A 20,729-nucleotide genomic window follows, 5' to 3' on the forward strand; every position below is an offset into this window, starting at 1 on the left:
TAGAAGAGATAAGAATGCCTTCTTAAATGAACAGTGCAAAGAAATAGAAGAAAACAATAGAATAGGGAGGACCAGAGATCTTTTCAAGAAAATTGGAGAAATGAAGGGCACGTTTAATGCAAAAATGGGCATGATAAAGGACCAAAATGGCAGGGACCTAACAGAGGCAGAAGAGATTAAGAAGAGGTGGCAAAATTACACAGAAGAACTATACAAGAATGAGCTTAACGTCCCTGATAATCACAATGAGGTGGTCACTGACCTCGAGCCAGACATCCTAGAATGTGAAGTGAAGTGGGCCTTAGAAAAACTGAGCAACAACAAAGCTAGTGGAAGTGACAGTATTCCAGCTGAGCTATTCAAAATCTTAAAAGACAATGCAGTAAAAGTGCTACACTCAATTTGCCAGCAAATTTGGAAAACTCAACAGTGGCCACAGGATTGGAAAAGATCAGTTTACATTCCAATTCCAAAGAAAGGCAGTGCCAAAGAATGTTCAAACTATCGCACCATTGCACTCATTTCTCATGCTAGTAAAGTCATGCTTAAAATCCTACAAGCTAGACTTCAGCAGTATGTGGATCGAGAACTACCAGAAGTACAGGCAGGATTTCGAAGAGGCAGAGGAACTAGAGATCAAATTGCCAATATACGCTGGATCATGGAGAAAGCTAGGGAGTTCCAGAAAAACATCTACTTCTGCTTCATTGACTATGCTAAAGCCTTTGATTGTGTGGATCATAACAAACTGTGGCAAGTTCTTAAAGAGATGGGAGTACCAGACCATCTTATTTGTCTCTTGAGAAACCTATATGCGGGCCAAGAAGCAACAGTGAGAACTGGACACGGAACCACTGATTGGTTCAAAATTGGGAAAGGAGTCCGGCAAGGCTGTATACTGTCGCCCTGCCTATTTAACTTATATGCAGAGCACATCATGAGAAAGGCAGGGCTAGATGAATCAAAAGTTGGAATTAAGATTGCCGGAAGAAATATCAACAACCTAAGATACGCAGATGATACCACTCTAATGGCAGAAAGTGAAGAAGAACTAAAGAGCCTCTTGTTGCAGGTGAAGAAGGAGAGTGCAAAACTTGGGTTGAAACTTAACATTAAGAAAACCAAGATCATGGCATCTGGCCCTCTCAATTCCTGGCAAATAGATGGGGAAGAAATGGAGGTAGTGACAGATTTTATTTTCCTGGGCTCCAAGATCACTGCAGACGGGGACTGTAGCCAAGAAATTAAAAGACGCTTGCTCCTGGGGAGGAAAGCCATGGCAAATCTAGACAGCACACTAAAAAGCAGAGACATCACCCTGTCAACAAAAGTGCGTATAGTCAAGGCTATGGTCTTCCCAGTTGCAATGTATGGCAGTGAAAGTTGGACCATAAGAAAGGCTGAGCGCCAAAGAATTGAGGCCTTTGAACTGTGGTGCTGGAGAAGACTCCTGCGAGTCCCTTGGACTGCAAGGCGATCAAACCGGTCAGTCCTAGAGGAGATCAATCCTGACTGCTCTTTAGAAGGCCAGATTCTGAAGCTAAAACTCAAGTACTTTGGCCACCTAATGAGAAGGAAGGACTCACTGGAGAAGAGCCTAATGCTGGGAAAGATCGAGGGCAATAGAAGAAGGGGACGACAGAGAATGAGGTGGCTGGATGGAGTCACTGAAGCAGTAGGCGCGAGCTTAAATGGACTCCAGAAGATGGTAGAGGACAGGAAGGCCTGGAGGAATGTTGTCCATAGGGTCGCGATGGGTCGGACACGACTTCGCAGCTAACAACAAAAGTACATAGAAAATTGTTGCTGATTCATTTAGAACAAAAATTCATATTGGCAGAGTCAGTTAAATGTAAACATTGCTGGCCTTTGTTGATAATTGCTTATCTTTCCCCTCTCCATATGCATTTTAAAATTCTCCAAATATAACCTTTAGCAAACAATTGGGCCAATTTAATAGCTATTTATATGAAAACCTTTAAGGATTCAAGAAGATCCAGAGTATCTTCAGACAATTATAAAATTACTTCCTTGGTAATCCAAAGTAATCAGTCACTTAGGGAACCAATCCAAAGATATGAAATGTAACTGTGGACCTCATTTGATGTGTTTTGGCAGTCTAGTTTTTTTTATTTTCTTAGTCAGGTAGTTAGTCAGAATTGCCTAAGGGAACTCCCATGCCAGGCAGGAACTAAAGCACCTCAATAAATATGAAACATTTATACTTCGGAAACTTCCTCTTGCAGCCATTTTTAGACAACAAATATCCATAATCTTTTCTCTACCTGAAGAAATCCCTTGGACTTCAAACATAGAGATGGTACCCATTCCAAACTGCTGGTGAGGGCAATGACATATTTGACCTGGATTCATTTGATCAAACATCTGGCTCCAAGAACCAAATATGCTAATTTGGTGTATATATGAAGGATCAGTAGTTTGTAAGTATGCATGCATTCATGCATACAATCGGCTTGAAAAAAATATTTGAAAAGGGAATAGGACATACCGGTAATTCCAAAGATTTGTAATAACATTTTGGAGAAGAGATGGAACAAATAAGAAAATATATTTATAAGAAGAATTCAGACTCTCTATTTGGGAGTTCATTCTACTCCCTTTTTGAAGTTGTATGACTACACAGATCATCATGGAGGAAATCAATGTGGTCACTAAGAGCTGACACCAATATGATGGCACATAATATCTGAACAGAGATGAAGATCTACACATATACATAATAATGTCTGAAAAAAGTCCTTGGATACAAATGTTAATTGCCCAGAGCTTCTACATATAGTCAGAAGTACCTAGAAGTTCTTTTACACTTCTCAAATGACAGGAATCAAATGTTTAAGATCCCATTTCCCTTTCTTGTTCTGCCTTCTCAAACAGGCTTGATGGAGATACCCAACACAGTTTTTGCCTGTCAGTAATTTTCAACAGGAAGCCAGGAGAACAGCAGATATGAAAGGATATCTTATATATAGGCGTAGCAGAGTTCTAAGTGTACAGGAGGAAATGATTCCAGTTTTTGTTTTTTCAGAAATACTCTCTGGGGGCGTCTATATTGGAAAGAACAAGCAGCTGTGTCACGTGAACACAATTGATTGGGAAGACATCATCCGGGATCCAAAATTCCAGGCAGTGGTCCATGACAATGGGGAGAAATGTGAGTATTGGTCACTTGTTCACATCACCTCTCACTGGCCTTTCATTTACACAGGAGACTTTAAAAGACCATGTGCTCCTTCCAGATCAATGGCTTAGCACTACTCAAACTGGTGTTTTCCAGATACGTTAAAATGGCAGTTCCCAAAATTAGATTAATGGCTATGTTGCTGGTTGGGAATTTTAAGAGTTGCAGTACCAATATTGGTAAATCCTGAATCTATGACCTTTTGGTCAGCAAGGTCTGGTTCATTAGCTTAAAAGAAAGCATAGTAGAAGAAGACAAACAGCAGGTTAAAGAGTCAGAAATTAAACAAGAGAGAGCTGTTTTATTTAAGGATATAATTTTTTTTTATGTGACTTTGGGCCAGTCACTCGCTCTCAGCCCAACCCACCTCAAAGAGTTGTTGTTGTGAGGAAATTAAGAGGGGAAAGAAATATAAGATAAGTTTGCCACTTTGAGTTATTTAAAAATAATAATAAATGCAGGATATAAATTAAATAATAAATAAATAAGCAACTTAGGATGGCACTGAATGAATGGTAGTTATGACTGGTCCATGGAGTTCCAGCCATTCCGGCACCTGTGTGGTCACATGAGCTGGGTGCTTGGCAACCAATTTGCACTCACAACTGGTCACACTGCCCCGTGATCATGTTTTAAATTTTTAAAATGAAGCTTTCACAGATTTTAAAGAGTTCAACCTAAAGTTCCAGAAGTGTAAGAACAGCTGGTTGGTATAAGGCAGACATGTCAAACACAAGGCCCGGGGGCCAGATCCGGCCCGTGAAGTGGTTTCATGCGGCCCGCGAAGCCATCCCGGAAACAGTGAGGGAACGGCCCCCACTGCCTTGGCCCTGGCCCAGAGACCCTCCTTCTGCCAGAGACCCTCAGATCTGTCCCATTCCTGCTCATGCCCCCATAGGCACCCTTGATGCGAACGATGTAGAGCTGGCCATGCCCACCCAGTAGGCCGTACGCACTTTAGCCACGCCCACCCAGTAGGCCATATGCACTTTAGCCACACCCACCCAGTAGGCCACGCCCACCCAGGCCACACCCACCCAGCCCCCTGAGGGCAACCACAATGCTGCTGCGGCCCTCAATGAAATTGAGTTTGACACCCCTGGTATAAGGCTAGCATTCACCTTGCATGGTAACCCTGCTTTTAATCCATCAAGCTCATTATCTTTGTTGGGATGTTATATGTCTTCCTCCCCCCACTATACAGGTACTCCGTGCCATGAAAACTGCAATGGCCACTGTTGGGGGCCTGGTCCTGAAGACTGTCAAAAATGTAAGTGTTAAACAATATCTGGCATAATTCAGCTATTATCTTTAATTAAAAGTTGGGATTCAGCTTTTTTCCCGCCTTTTCAGGGTTTGTTTTTTTTAGCAGCAGGGTAGATCTATCTCAGGGGTCTTCAAACTTGGCCCTTTTATGACTTGTGGTCTTCAACTCCCAGAATTCCTCAGCCAGGCACGCTGGCTGAGGAATTCTGGGAGCTGAAGTGCCCAAGTCATAAAAGGGCCAAGTTTGAAGACCTCTGATCTATCTTTTCAACAAGGTGAACTGTCCCATGAACAAATGGCACTGAAGCCAGAAGCTTGAAGTTATGATACATTGCAGCCCCATCCCCATTGGTGCCATAAACAGGAAAATTTCCTTTCAAGGCAATTCTTTATAGGCTGTGCAAAGAATTTGAAAGCTGTGTTTCATGAAGTGTCTTAGCATAAGTGTTGGACACTGCCCAGAGTCACTTTTTGTGAAATGGACGGCCATACACATTTGATTAATAAATGAATACCATATTTTTCCGTGTGTAAGACGCTATTTTTTCCTGCAAACACCCTCTTCAAAAATCAGGTGCATCTTATACACTGAAAAATAATGGTAACCTCTGCAGCCCAGGGCATGCCTGTGTGGGTTGCCATGCCGACTGGTGCAGGTGTCAAGCCCCTGTGGGCTTGCCACTAATGGGAGGTGGGGGAGATCTTCCGCCGGCTGAACTTGCGGATTTTCCAGCTCAGCTGATTGGCGCGGAGAGCGTCTTATACACGGGTGCTTCTTATAGGCAGAAAAATACGGTAAGTGGCATGTCCCTTCTTGAGGCAAGCATCTTAAAGCTTCTGTAGATAGAATTCAAAGCAGCCACATCATCATTGCAGAGGATGGGACTGCTTTAAAACTTCAGAAAGATGTTCCATTTCTGCTAAATCACTTTCAAATGCCTTGCTCAGCTCTGGTCCCTTGTGGAAACATGTATATGTATATGTATATGTATATGTATATGTATATGTATATGTATATGTATATGTATATGTATATGTATATGTATATGCAGGGCTTTTTTTCTCATAGAACGCTCAGAACGGAGTTCCGGCACCTTTTTTGGATGGAACCTTGTAGGGTAGGCAAAGTGGGTTGTATGACATGTGTGAGTTCCGGCACCTTTTTCTTTTACAAAAAAAGCACTGTGTATATGTATATGTATATGCATATGCATATGCATATGTGTTTGTTGTTGTTAGCTGCGAAGTCGTGTCCGACCCATTGCGACCCCATGGACAACGTTCCCCCAGGCCTTCCTGTCCTCTACCATCTTCTGGAGTCCATTTAAGCTCACGCCTACTGCTTCAGTGACTCAATCCAGCCACCTCATTCTCTTTCGTCCCCTTCTTCTCTTGTCCTCAATCTTTCCCAGCATTAGGCTCTTCTCCAGTGAGTCCTTCCTTCTCATTAGGTGGCCAAAGTATTTGAGTTTCAGCTTCAGGATCTGGCCCTCAAAAGAGCAGTCAGGGTTGATCTCCTCTAGGACTGACCGGTTTGATCGCCTCGCAGTCCAAGGGACTCGCAGGAGTCTTCTCCAGCACCATAGTTCAAAGGCCTCAATTCTTTGGCGCTCAGCCTTTCTTATGGTCCAACATTCACTGCCATACATTGCAAATGTATATGTATATGTATATGTATATGTACTGTATATGTATATGTATATGTATATGTATATGTATATGTATATGTATATGTATATGTATAATTAATTATGTATATGAGCTTTGCCTCATCTGAATCATGGTTAAAGAAAAGAGAAAACAGACCAAACATCTGACAACTTCAATCCTCTTTTTATGGCTGAGCTACTGTGATGAAGGAAGGTTGCAAGAGTTTGCAAATAGCCCAGATCAATTCCATTTAAGGGGGGGGGGGTTGGTATAAATTTTATTAGTTTTTATAAGGTTACGAATGAGGTGGGATCGGGATTGGGGTTGGGGTTGGGGTTGGGGTTGGGATTGGGGTTGGGGTTAGGGTTTTTCCAAAATATTCTCAATATTTAGCAAACAGCATAATGTCTGGGTTCATGTGTTTAACAAGAAATAATAGATAATAGTTAATTATCATAAACAATATGTTAATTAATTGCTTAATAGTCTTTTTCTTACTAATATATATTCAAAGTTACATATCACATTCCTTTCTCTCTAACTCATGTTTCTAGCAATTCCAGTTAAGTTTTAAAGTGGAATCAGATATTGTCTGAACATGCTATTAAAAGTAGCTTTTAGGTCTGGGACTTCCCAACCAACATGGGCAGTTGCAATGCTACTTGGGGATTGTGTGGGAGTTGCAGTCAAGCCTTGATTGCATTAGAAAGTTGATTTTTCAACAGCGAAGTTGCCCATGTACAGATAGAAACAAAACCCATTCTGCTGTTTCAGAATGGTTTATTGAGTAGAAAACTGTATTATTTTTCCCCTTTAAATTATGTATGTTTCCCATTTGTGGAAAACTAGTGAAAGATCAACCTTTAAAAAAACATAAGCTGCAAATACAGCAAAGCTACCTTCCCATTGCCATTCATGGCAGTTCGGTGTCATTTAAACCCTGGGATTAGAGTTTGCTAGAGTTCGATTTAAGCATCATATCATCCCAAAGGCTTGCACTTCTCATTATTATTTTAGAAAGGTTCTGTGTTAAAGGATCAATATTAAATATGTTCGTGTAGATTCTCCAAATCCTTAGATTGGAGAGAATGAGTGACCTTTAGTGAGCTACCAAGATACTGACCAGCATTTTTTTTCTATCTCTACCTTAGTGACGAAAACCATCTGTGCTCCTCAGTGCAATGGACGCTGCTTTGGCCCCAACCCCAATGAATGCTGTCATGATGAGTGTGCAGGAGGTTGCACTGGGCCGCTCAAGACAAAGTGCTTTGTACGTAACCAGGACCAATTTCCGGGTTGACCTTCACAATTGCCATTACCTCATCTAACAACTCTTGCCAATTTTTCTGCATTTGGCCTCGTTTTCTCATTTCTACCCTTTTGCTAATACTTCCAAAACGTCATACTGTCTCAATCCTACCACTTCCTTTTGACTTCTGGAGCTTCATTGCCAGGGTCTGCCAGCCAACCCCATCCGCCTCCTTGCTAAATCTTCGCATTTGCATCTTTGCAGTTTGGCCGTCGCTAGTTCTTGAGCGCTAAGGCCTTTTGTTTTCATCCCAAAGCCAGTGTATCCTGCCTTTCTGCTCTTCCTTCCCACATTTTCTCTCCCTGGCTTCCCTTGACCTACAATCTTTTGTGAGGTTCCAGGGAGAATTTGAAGCACTTGTTACGCAATATCCACCCCCAGATCTTGTCTCCTTTTAATTTGTTCAGGTTCTGTTGTGTGCTATCAGGAAGGGTGGGGGAGACTCTGTCTTTCATTAGGAGGAAGGTTTCTCAGCCTGGGATGATGGGGACAAAGTCTAATTCATCATCTGATGACTTTCTTTCCTCCATCCCAGGCCTGCCGTCACTTCAATGACAGTGGAGCCTGTGAAACCCTCTGCCCTCAGCCAATGATCTACAACAGACTCACTTTTCAGCTGGAAACCAATCCTGATGCTAAATACCAATATGGTGGTGTATGTGTTAAAAATTGTCCACGTAAGTCCTAGGTCATGAATACAGTGATGTACTCACACGAAACAGAAATACGTAGGTGAATTCCTTAGGGCTTTTCCTTTTTATGTTTCTTTTCCCAAGATGTAACTGTGAGAGGGACCTTGGAGTCCTAGTGGACGATCACTTAAACGTGAGTTAGTGGTGTGCGGCAGCAGCCAAAAAAGCTAATACAATCCTTGGTTGTATAAACAGAGGCATAGAATCAAAATCACATGAAGTATTAGTACCGCTTTATAGTGCCTTAGTAAGGCCACATCTGGAATACTGCATCCAGCTTTGGTCACCGCATTACAAAAAACATGTTGAGACTTTGGAAAAAGCGCAAAGAGGAAAACTAAGATGATTAAAGGCCTGGAGACTAAATCATATGAAAAGCAGTTGCAGGATTTGAGAATGGCAAGTCTAGAGAAAAGAAGGACTAGGGGGGCACATGATAGCAGTATTCCAGTATTTGAGAGGCTGCCACAAGGAGGAGGGGATCAATTTATTTTCCAAAGCACCAGAAGGCAAGACAAGAAACAATGGATGGAAACTTACCAAGGAAAGAAGCAGTTAAGGCAGGGGTGTCAAACTCAATTTCCTTGAGGGCCGCATCAGCATTGCGGTTGTCCTCAGGGGGCCGGGTGGGTATGGCCAGGGTGGGCGTGGCCTACTGGGTGGGCGTGGCTAGAGTGCGTATGGCCTACTGGGTGGGCGTGGCCAGCTCTACATCGTTTGCCTCAAGGGTGCCTATGGGGGCCTGGGCAGGAGTGGGACAGATCTGAGGGTCTCTGGCAGAAGGAGGGTCTCTGGGCCAGGGCCAAGGCAGTGGGGGCCGTTCCCTCACTGTTTCCAGGATGGCTTCGCGGGCCACGTGAAACCACTTCGTGGGCCGGATCTGGCCCCCGGGCCTTGTGTTTGACATGTCTGAGTTAAGGAGAAACTTCCTAACGGTGAGGACAATTAGCCGGTGAACAGTTTGCCTTCAGATGTTGTGGGTGCTTCATCACTCAAGGTTTATAAGAAGAGACTGGACATCCACTTGTCTGAAATGGCATAGGGACTCTTGCTTCAGCTGGACTAGAAGACCTCCACGGTCCCTTCCAGCTGTATTCTGATTCATTGATTGATTAATTGATTAATTGATTTTCTATCTCCTAGCCTTTCTTTGATTCATAATATCTTATTTTCCAACTACAAAATTCTTACAACTTTATTTTTCCCACCCTTTATTTTACCTCCTCACAGATAATTTTGTGGTGGATCGGACCTCCTGTGTCAGAACCTGTCCCAATGACAAAATGGAAGTTGAAAAAAATGGCCAGAAGATCTGTCAGCTTTGTGAGGGACTCTGCCCAAAAGGTATGAATTGGAAGCACTTCTGACTCTCAGACTTTATATGGGATTAGGGGTTACAGACTTGAAAGTCTCATGCAAGTGGTTTATTAATCTTAGTAATGCTAACGCACATTTTTTAAAAAATTTAACCATTAATAATTCAATTCCCTTTGAAAGATTTTTCCAAAACTAACACCAAATCATCTGCAAAAATTCTTAAACTTTTAAGTCCTTTTAAAAATCTTTATGCCCACAATCCTCAAATGAAACTTAAATTTGTCAGTAACTAAAACATCAAAGGCACTTATTTATTTATTTTTAAATCATCCCAGCATCTATTACTCTGAAATTGAGCAGGTCTCTTCCTGCTTCTTATTGGTCTAGGTCAGGGGTAGGCAACCTCGGCTCTTTTATGACTCATGGACTTCAACTCCCAGAATTCCTGAGTCAGCATAGCATAGCATAGCTGACTCATGAATTCTGGGAGTTGAAGTCCATGAGTCATAAAAGAGCTGAGGTTGCCTACCCCTGGTCTAGGTGAAACCAGTGTCTAAATTACTAATTGGCCTCAGATGTAATCTTCCCGTTGGTGTAACTTTAATTTTTGATTCTCCCAACTCAAATTATTTCCTGGATGAAGAAGTAAAAAGAAAAACCACAATCACATTGAATCCCAGAGTGAAGTTTGAAAAACTGAATTTGTATATATATGTTTTATAGATTTTGCATCATCTATTCTGTTTGGGGTGGAGCTGTTAAAAATTATCTCAATATATTATCAACTTTTGCATGTCAGTCTAAGCATCTACTAATGAATGAAAATATGAATTATATTATCTCTGGGAGAACGCTGTTCTTTATTCTCTTATACTAAATTAAGGGAAAGGCTGGTGGGGAGGAGGGCAATGAAAGTCATCTACAATGGCTAACCTAACCACTGATTTTACCAGGGTCACTGTCTATCATCTATCAGCTATCCCATTCAGTTATTCCAAATGTCCTTGGTGTACATGGACAAATTGTGCATGACAAATTGTTGTTGTTGTTGCAAAGTCGTGTCTGACCCATCGTGACGCCATAGACAACGTTCCTCCAGGCCTTCCTGTCCTCTACCATCTTCTGGAGTCCATTTAAGCTCAAGCCTACTGCTTCAGTGACTCCATCCAGCCACCTCATTCTCTGTCATCCCTTTCTTCTCTTGCCCTCAACCTTTCCCAGCATTAGGCTCTTCTCTAGTGAATCCTTCCTTCTCATTAGGTGGCCAAAGTATTTGAGTTTCAACTTCAGGATCTGGCCTTCTAAAGAGCAGTCAGGATTGATCTCCTGTAGGACTGACCAGTTTGATCGCCTTGCAGTCCAAGGGACTCGCAGGAGTCTTCTCCAGCACCATAGTTCCAAATGCCTCAATTCTTGACAAATTAGGTAAAGGTAAAGGTTCCCCCGCACATGTGTGCTAGTCGTTTCCAACTCTAGGGGCCGGTGCTCATCTCCGTTTCAAAGCCGAAGAGCCAGCGCTTGTCCGAGGACATCTCCGTGGTCATGTGGCCGGCATGACTAGATGCCAAAGGCGCACGGAACGCTGTTACCTTCCCACCGTAGTGGTCTCTATTTTTCTACTTGCATTTTTACGTGCTTTCGAACTGCTAGGTTGGCAGAAGCTGGGACGAGTAACAGGTGCTCACTCTGCTACGCGGCACTCGGGATTCGACCCGCCAAACTGCCGACCTTCTGATCGACAAGCTCAGCGTCCTAACCCACTGAGCCACCGCATATTAGTTTAGAAAAACTTAAGTGGTTTTACTGGGAATGTATTAGACTGCTGCTTCTGATATTTGTAAAGAAAGCAGTGCAAAAACAGACACTCTGGGACTTTATACCTTTGTCCTTGGAAATATGCATGCTGATGATCACAAAGGGTAAAATCGTATGATCCTAACCTTGGGGCAGAACCCAGTCCCCTTACACCTTCCCTTTTCCATTAACTTCCTGGGAATATATGAAGTAGGAGGCTAAATTGGAGTCATTTACTGACTTGTCTATTGAGCTCATACTTTCTCTTCTCTACAGCTTGTGAAGGGACTGGTACTGGAAGTAAATATCAGACAGTGGATTCCAGCAACATTGACCGATTTATAAACTGCACCAAAATCTTGGGCAATTTGGATTTTCTTATCACTGGTCTAGAAGGGTAAGTACGTGTCTCTCTGTGTTAGTTCAAATTATATCCTGTCTTTCTGCCACTTAAATATGCAAAGATGGTGTTTCATTCTAAAACATAGCTATATTTATTCAGTGGGTCAATCTTAGCTTGGGTGGTTCTGTCATTTCTCCAGAAAATTGGAAAGGAAATAGATTTAGCACCTCTTTTATCCTTCCTTCTTTGCCTTCCGGTTGCTGCCATTTTTATTGGAATTTGGTAATTTCCTAGTAACAAGCATGTGGCTATCCTTGAATTTATAGAATACGGAGTAACAGAATTGGAAGAGATATTGGAGGTCTTCTAGTCCAACCTCCTGCTCAAGCAGGAAAACCCTATAGTGGCCTAAACCATTTGAGAAAAATGGCCGTCCAATCTCTTCTTAAAAGCCTCCAATGATGGAGCACTCACAGCTTCTGGAGGCAGGTTGTTCCACTGATTAATTGTTCTCACTGTCAGGAAATTTCTCCTCAGTTGTAAGTTGGATCTCTCCTTGGTTAGTTTCCATCCAGTACTTGTCCTGCCCTCAAGTGCTTTGGAGAATAGGTTGTCCCTCAGCCCACTAATCCTCTTTGTTGCTTCTTTGCACTCTTGTGGATACTAACTTATAGATACTGACCTAGGCTAACTAATATATACCGTGTTTCCCTGAAATTAAGACCCAGTCTTATATATATTTTTGCCTCCAAAAAAGGCACTAGGTATTAATTTCAGAGAATGTCTTACCTTAGGACCCCCACAGCCAGGCCTCCCACACCCCGACACCTGTTGCGCCTTTGTTTGACTTCTTCTGTGGCTGCTTGCTGCTACTCATGGTAGGAGGCCACATGGTGCTTTGTGCAGTTTCTGCTGCTCGCGGCAAGAAGCTGCACGGCGCTTTGGGCCATTTCTGCTGCTCGCGACAGGACACCGTGTGGCTCTTTAGGCCATTTATGCTGGCATGGTGCTTTGGAGCAGCAGAAATGGCCAGAAGAACCACGCAGCATTCTGCCGCGAGCAGCAGAAACAGAGCAAAGCACCATGCGGCTTCTTGCCACAAGCAGCAGAAATGCACCATGTGATGTCCTGCTGGGAGGAGCAGAAATGGTGCAAAGCACCATGTGGCATCTTGCGAGCAGCAGCAATGGCCCGAAGTGCTGTGCAACCTCCTGTCACGAACGGCAGCACTGGCATGAGGAGCCATGCAGGTTGACAAATGTCGGGGCCTGGGAGGGCTGGATGCAGCGGTGCTACTGGTAAGGTAAGCGGGTGAAGGGCACGTGGGTCAGCTTAACCCCCCTCCTCCTCCCGTCCTAGCTTGATTTTTAGGCGTGCCCATCACCTCAAAACTAGGGATTGTTGTGATTCAGGGTCAGCCTGTGGGTTCAGCAGTTGGGTCGGACGACTCAGAGGAGGAGGGGGGTGTTGAAGAGCTTGCTGATGAGAGCCCTCAGCCAGGCCCCTCCCACCTGGTCACGATGGAGACCCAGCTGTGTGAGCCTGACAGCGTGGATGAAGATGACCCACAGCTGGCCCTGTTCAAGGACGCCCGACGCAGGAGGCAGTCAATCAGGAGTAAACAGAGGAAGGCAATGGGGCACCTCGGAAGGAGGCAGAGAGAAGCCATGCCCTGAACTGTATAAAAGGGGAATGTGTGGGAGGGCTGGTTTGCTGAAGGCAACCGCTTGAATAGTTCCTGTTTCATAGCTCCTGTTTCATGGTTGGTGTCTTGTTTTGCTCTGTTTTATGTTAATAAATTTGGCAGGCTTAATTCCAGCCTCTTGCCATTTGTAAAGGGGTTGTCCCTGCCTTTTCTGCAGGGCCGGTAGCAGGCTGGTACAGAACAGGCTTATTTTTGGAGTAGGGCTTATATTAGGCCCCAAATCAAGCTAGGGTTTACTTTTTGGCTGGGTCTTACTTTCAGGGAAACGCGGTACTAACTTATGGATGTTATAAACATAATCATGTACTTGGAATTATGGCAATAAATCAAGTTGGAATAAGATACCCTGTAATATGTATTCCTATGATGAAATTCTTGAAGAAAACAGCTATCAGATTCCTTCTCAAGGTGTCCCACTGGTTCTGATCAGCTCCATTCTTCCCACAGAGACCCTTGGCACAACATAAATGCCTTGGATCCAGAAAAACTCAATGTCTTCAGGACAGTGCGAGAGATCACTGGTGAGTTGGGTGCAGAGAACGTTAGAGAAATATGGAATATGCAGCATGTTGGGTGTAGTGCAGGTGTTAAGGAGAGTGCTCTTTGATATTTCACCCACTTTCTGGTGTCGTCTTCCTGGCATGAAGCAAGCTTGAAGAAAAACTAGAAAGTAAGAGAAAGTTATTTGGGAAAGTGTTTGGAACTCTGAAGAAGATTATACTTTGGGGTTTGGGAGACGAAAAGCCCAAATGTCCTAGTAGTTGCTTTTGTGAGTTTTGAGCACTATGTTGGCAGAAAAATGGAATACAAGTAAAGTAAAATTCAAATTAAATAAAATGAGATTTTGGAACAGACTATGCATGATGTCATAAAACAGACTCAGACCCATGCAGGCCACAGCGTACCACATGAAAAGTACAGGTTTGCTGTTTGAAAGGAAAACTTGCATAATAAAGACTATTTGGGGAGGTGGTGACCTATTAGTCATGCTACCTAGTCCTTATGGGAGCTTTCTGGAGAATACCAGAACGTTAGGCAAGGGCCCTTCTGGGAGTTAGAAAAATAATACAATTTACCATGCAGGGAATTGAATTTTGGAGGTGGCATAATGGTAGCCCCCAAAAGTTTGATTCTTAATATCACTAATCAACATATGCGATGTAATCATTTCATCTTACTTTGGGGGATTTTCTGGACAAAGGAACGGAATGAAAGAAGCATTGATAGGATTGGAAATAGCAAAGGACAGTGTTGCCCCCTTGCAAAATTCTGTTAGTGGGCAGGTCAGTTGCATAGTAAAAAGTCTTATTTGCAGGCACCTGGAGAGGGGGGATGCCTGGCAATGATGGAACAAGGTATAAGGGATTCAAAAGTGAACTACTTGTTGTTGCTGTAGGTTACTTGAATATCCAGTCATGGCCCAAGCACATGCAGAATTTCAGCATCTTCTCCAACTTGGTCACCATTGGTGGGCGCAGCCTGTATAAGTAAGCATTTTTTCCCTTGATTGGCATGTTTTACCTTTGCATTTGAGTTGTAAGAAACTTTAAAGATAGTGATCCCTCCAATTTGCCTTTTCTGCTGAAGAGAGGTTGGGAAGTTTGAAAAGCCCCTACAATAAAGGTTTTGCCATAGTGCGTTCCAGTAAAGCAGGGGTGGAGAACCATGGCCCTTTTATGACTTGTGGACTTCAACTCCCAGAACTGGAGATTTCCTGAGAATGCTGGCTCAGGAATTCTGGGAGTTGAAGTCCACAAGTCATAAAAGGGCCATGGTTCCCCACCCTTCAGTAAAGGGTTTGCAATCTAGCACCTTCATGCATATGGAGACTCCATTGTAGGTGATCCAAGATGGGTCTGAAGACACGTATTTGGATTCTGCTCTGCCAGTTTTCCACGTTTATTGTGCCTCCAGTACTTATGAACTTAACAGAGTTGCTTCCATTCCTCTTCTGAGACGGAGTCTGCTGTGTGTTTTTTTAGCCGTGGATTTTCTTTGCTGATCATGAAGAACATGAACATCACCTCCTTAGACTTCCGCTCTCTTCAGGAGATCAGTGCTGGCCAGGTCTATATCACTGAGAATCGACAACTTTGCTATTATCACACCATCAATTGGACACGTCTCTCTCGTCGACGGGCAGATCTTAACATCAGGAGTAACAAATCTCCCAGGAAATGCAGTAAGTGAGAATAATAGAAAAGGGAGCGAGGCTGTGGAGGGATCCCATTAATGAACAGAATCAAACAGCAGCAATTGTTTCTTCTAGCAGTAATACGGCTAGGATGTGGCTAACTGCTGGACTGGGAATTATTTTTCAGATGTGAGCAAACATACACATGTGCATTACATAAAGCTACTCAGCCCAACCTGCTGCCTTCCAGATATGTTAATTTATAATTCCCAGAATTTGGAAACAGCAGGAAACACATCTATCCCTTAGGAATGAACCGGTCACTTTTCCTCTCCAGGACTAACCTTACAAGGACATCCCGGAGTGGTCTCCTCTTCACCTTCCTAGAAAGGGAGCACTCTCATAGGAAGGAGTGTTTCATTTACTCACACACACACACAGCCTGTTGTGGAATGTGGATCTTGTAAGCCCCCTTTGCTTTCTACTGGGGTTTTCCAGATAGGTGTGGCTAGAAAAGACAAGACACAGAACTCTAGTCAACAATGAGGAAATAATTGGGGACACACATACATATCCCTTTCAACCACTGAGGCATATCACCTTCTTTGGAATATACAGAGATCTAGTTGATTTAAAGTAGCAAAGCTTTCCTGGTTACAATGCACATTCTCTCTCTCTCTCTCTCTCTCTCTCTCTCTCTCTCTCTCTCTGACACACACACACACAGAGAGAGAGACAGACAGACACACACACTCTCTCTCTCTCATTCACTCACTCATCCACACTTACCAGCCAGGCACTAGCTAGAGCAGGGGTCGGCAACCTGAAAAAGCAAAAGAGCCACTGGGAACCGGTTCCATCACACATTAAAAAAAGTGGGAACCGCGCGCATGCACCCACGCACGCGCACGCGCAAAAACAAAACATTTTGCGCATGTGCAAAATGTTTTGTTTTTTGCGCGTGCGCGTGCGTGGATGCACGCGTGCGATTCCACTTTTTTTTATGTCGACGCACCTGCACGCCGGCGGCGACGGGTCTCCCTGGTGACAGGCGCCGGGTTGCGGCGCCGCCTTCACCCCGGGCGCTGCCGGAGCCACCCCCCGGGACCTCCAAACTGCCGCTCGTTCGGAGAGGTGGGCGCGCAGCTCTCCATACCTTTGGAGAGGTGTGCACGCACCTCCGCTCGGACACCCGTTTGGAGACCTGCTGCCACTGGTTTGGAAAGCTGCCGCGGCCCATTTGCAGAGCTACCGCCTTTGGTAGCTCTGCAAACGGGCCGCAGCAGCTTTCTAAACCGGCGGCAGCAAGTCTCCAAACCGGTACCACCGCCGCCCGTTCCAAGAGGTGCGCACGCAGCTCTCCAAACCTTTGAAGAGGTGCACGCGCAGCTCTCCAAACCTTTGAAGAGGTGCACGCGCAGCTCTCCAAACCTTTGGAGAGGTGCGCGCGCACCTCTGCCCGATAACCCGTTTGGAGACCTGCTGCCACTGGTTTGGAAAGCTGCCGCGGCCCGTTTGCAGAGCTACCAAAGGCGGTAGCTCTGTAAACGGGCCATGGCAGCTTTCCAAACGGTGGCAGCAGGTCTCCAAACGGGTACCACTGCCGCCCGTTCCAAGAGGTGCGCGCGCAGCTCTCCAAACCTTTGGAGAGGTGCACGCGCACCTCCTCCCGATAACCCGTTTGGAGAGCTGCTGCCGCTGGTTTGGAAAGCTGCCGCGGCCCGTTTGCAGAGCTACCAAAGGCGGTAGCTCTGTAAATGGGCCATGGCAGCTTTCCAAACGGCGGCAGCAGGTCTCCAAATAGGTACCGCCCCCGCCCGTTCCAAGAGGTGCACGCGCACCTCCTCCCGTTGGGAGTGGTTTGCACGCACCTCCGCCTATTCAGAGAGGTGCGTGCGCACCAGGCGACTGGGAGCCGCAGGAGACGGCTTAAAGAGCCGCATGCAGCTCCGGAGCCGCGGGTTGCCGACCTGTGAGCTAGAGGGATGGAAGCTGCTAAGTCTGGATGCAGAAATGACTTTTGCTTTGTTGGTTAGCTAGGATTGGGTTTTCCCCCATGTGCTCAGGCCCAGCTTCCTTGTCTGCTTCAGGTAACACTTTTTTTCCTTTGCTTCCTCAATAAGCTTCCTTCTTATCTACCTCCCAGATGGATCTTTTAGTCAAGATTCCTGACCTTTTGTCCTCTACTGCTTACATGCCTGGTTCATTGTGGCAATTTCAGCCTAGCCTCATAAGGGAAAGTGATTCGATCAGACTCACTTAGACACATACTATACATTTTCCACCGGCACTGTGCTTCTGCTTCTCAGTGTCTTTACAAAATAAATGATGTGGGTCTGCTTTCGACATGCGATTGTTTGCTGGTGGAGAGACCAGTCACAGGTCTTTCATACACATCTTTCCTATCCAATTGTAGTGAACCAAACTGCAACCCCATAATATCCATACTCTGAAAATGCTCATTCTCATTTGCCCTCAGCTGTCTTGGTCAATGCTGCTCACAAATCTTCCACTAACATTCCGATAATGTGGCCAACGAGCATGCTTGTTCCTTGGCAGTAATAGTGGCGTTGTCTGGGGACAGCAAGAAGTACTGATCAAACGGAGCTATCGGTGTTTCCAAAGGGTTCTGATTAAAATACACAATCTGAGATGATTGGCTTTGACCTGTTTTCCTTCAGACAGCTCAAGAGGAACAAAAGGGGCTTTGACAGACAGCTCCCATTTGTGATCCGTTCTCTTTTTCTGTCAGTGCAAGAGGGAAAGGTCTGTGATCCTCTTTGCTCCAGTGATGGTTGTTGGGGGCCTGGCCCAGACCAGTGTGTCTCTTGCCAGAACTACAGCCGTGACGGGGTCTGCACTGTCTCCTGCAACTTCTACGAGGGGTAAGAATAACAGCCAAGGGCACCTGCTTCCCTTCTCCCTGGTTCCATCGCAGACCCGTGCCTCTAACACTTCCTTTCTTCCCTTGGCTACATGCAGGGAGAGTCGAGAATTTGCTCAAGGGGACGTTTGCTTGCTGTGCCATCCACAGTGCCAGAAGATCGAGGGAGGCCTCACCTGTAATGGACAAGTATGATAGAACGCATTTTTAAGGAGGCAGGGAGGGAGGGAATTAAATTACTTCTACGTTTAAACTCGCTGCATTTTCAGGGGTAAGAGGCAGTTTAAAACATCTAAAATAATTTCCAGGAATTGTCCTGGGGCAAAACAGCTGCTCCTATTTCCTATCCTATAACTGCTTTTCCTAAACAGATGCAGCCTTTCCTGAGGGCTAGACAGGAAGAGCTGAGACGTTCCTCTCCTTGTCTCTAGAGATGCTCCTCTAGCTTTTGGAGGGCAGTAAAGACCCTGTAAAGACGCGGTGGCTCAGTGGGTTAGGACGCGAGTTTGTCAATCAGATGGTCGGCAGTTTGGCGGGTCGAATCCCAAGTGCCGCATAACAGAGTGAGCGCCTGTTACTCGTCCCAGCTTCTGCCAACCTAGCAGTTCGAAAGCACGTAAAAATGCAAGTAGAAAAATAGGGACCACTACGGTGGGAAGGTAACAGCGTTCTGTGCGCCTTTGGCGTCTAGTCATGCCGGCCACATGACCACGGAGACATCCTCAGACAAGCGCTGGCTCTTCGGCTTTGAAAAGGAGATGAGCACCGGCCCCTAGAGTCGTAAACGACTAGCACGCATGTGCGGGGGAACCTTTACCTTTACCTTTAAAGACCCTGTTCCTTGGAAGACTGATAACCTTAACTTCTGAACTGTCTCTATCCTGAGTACTGCCTACCTGCTCTGACTCAAGGCTCTGGGATCATCCCCTGCCCATATACAATGGTGTCCTGTTTTCCTCTTCAGGGGGCTGATGAGTGTGTGACCTGCGCAAACTATAAGGATGGGCCCCATTGTGTTGAAAGCTGCCCATCAGGAATCCTTGGGGCGAAGGGACTAATCTTCAAGTATCCTGATGCCAAAAAGGAGTGCTGGCTGTGCCATGAGAATTGCACAGAGGGGTAAGGGCTAAAAAAAACAAAAAAAAAACACCACAGCACCCAGATTGTTGCAATCATGTCTTCTCCAGCAATATCTCTCATTGAATTCAGTTCCCCATGCTGGCTGGGGAATTCTGGGAGTTGAAGTCCTCACATCTTCAAGCTGCCAAGGTTGAGAAACACTTATTATATCACACTTCTGGTTGGTAATCTTAGTTACAGCCTTTTATTGATTTTAATTGCTGGTACTGTAACAAGCACCCACCCCGCCCCAGAGGTGCACAAGTGCTATCTGGGCAGGATATCATATTTGTACAAAAAATCCAGGAGAAGCCACATACATATCTATCAAAGTGCCTGGAAAAATCCAACTTTTTCAGGTGTCTTTCAAGAACAGGGCAAACTCAGAGATGCAAAGAGTTCTGCTTCAGGCTCTGAGCCCAGGGCTTAGTGATTTCAGTCCAAAGTGTGAAATTAAGATCTTTTAAGTAGCCCTAAGAACATGGATTTCAGATAGTTACTTGGCTGAAATTCTTGCTGGCACTATTATGACTGAAGCCACAAGTATTGTATTGTTCAAATGTCAGGAAGACAGCCAGGTGAGGAAGACAATGGAAAACTGCATTGGATTTAATATAGGCAGTACTGTTTCTTCCTGGAGAAGCTTCAGGTACAGCATTGTATTGTGGGGTCAAGGGTCCACAGTCCTTATAATGAAAATAAGCCTATCAATCCAAATCATTTCACAAGGAACAAAACAAGCCTTGCGGGCTTGCGAAGAAGGGGAGGGGGAAATCTCCAAATCATATTTGATTGATAAAAGGATTCAAGGGTGCAAGAGTTTGAATTCTTCAGAATTTTTCATTGGGCAAGATGGTTCTGAAAGCAGGAAAGGGGGGAAAGTCCAAAAATTATGCGTGATGTTTACACCAGCCCAAAATCTCTTATCAGGATGCAGATTGTGGACTAAAGTATTTGTTAGTGCAAGGCATTATTAATGTCAGGTTGCTCATGGGGATTGGGGACCAAGAATTGGATTGCTTGCCCAGCTCTAAAAAAAAATAAAGACCTATAGAGTCCCCTGAGGACAAAATTCATAGGCTCTGGTCTTGGAAAACTACAGGAGAGTGTTATTGGCAAGACTCTGTGTTTGTCAAAAAAGGCGAGCATTCCCTTGACCTACCTAGTTCTTCTGTAAGAATCATATTGGCTGGGTTCTCATCATAGGCTGTTTTTTGGCTCACGGCATTCTGCCATTCGCTGTGGTTAGTTTACGGTTTGGGATGTTGTGTGAATGCAAGCAGTTGGATAAATTCAGTGAATCTGGGTTTGGGTAAG

The 20,729-nt window shown here is 44.7% G+C and overlaps 1 protein-coding gene across 2 annotated transcripts in view; it reads left to right on the forward strand.

The window, feature by feature from the left end:
* Window positions 1–20,729, forward strand: part of ERBB3 (erb-b2 receptor tyrosine kinase 3) — a 115,523-nt gene that overhangs the window by 70,798 nt on the left and 23,996 nt on the right. For both annotated transcript variants that reach the window (XM_081320919.1, XM_081320920.1), the window contains exons 4-15: window positions 3,047–3,172; window positions 4,404–4,469; window positions 7,267–7,385; window positions 7,960–8,101; window positions 9,347–9,460; window positions 11,504–11,624; window positions 13,723–13,796; window positions 14,672–14,762; window positions 15,258–15,457; window positions 18,162–18,294; window positions 18,392–18,482; window positions 19,258–19,412. In XM_081320919.1, coding sequence (XP_081177045.1) covers window positions 3,047–3,172; window positions 4,404–4,469; window positions 7,267–7,385; window positions 7,960–8,101; window positions 9,347–9,460; window positions 11,504–11,624; window positions 13,723–13,796; window positions 14,672–14,762; window positions 15,258–15,457; window positions 18,162–18,294; window positions 18,392–18,482; window positions 19,258–19,412 — 1,432 coding nt within the window. The remainder of the gene's footprint in view (window positions 1–3,046; window positions 3,173–4,403; window positions 4,470–7,266; window positions 7,386–7,959; window positions 8,102–9,346; window positions 9,461–11,503; window positions 11,625–13,722; window positions 13,797–14,671; window positions 14,763–15,257; window positions 15,458–18,161; window positions 18,295–18,391; window positions 18,483–19,257; window positions 19,413–20,729) is intronic.

Source organism: Vipera berus (genome assembly GCF_964194415.1).
Source record: "Vipera berus genome assembly, chromosome: 2".
NCBI lineage: Eukaryota > Metazoa > Chordata > Lepidosauria > Squamata > Viperidae > Vipera > Vipera berus.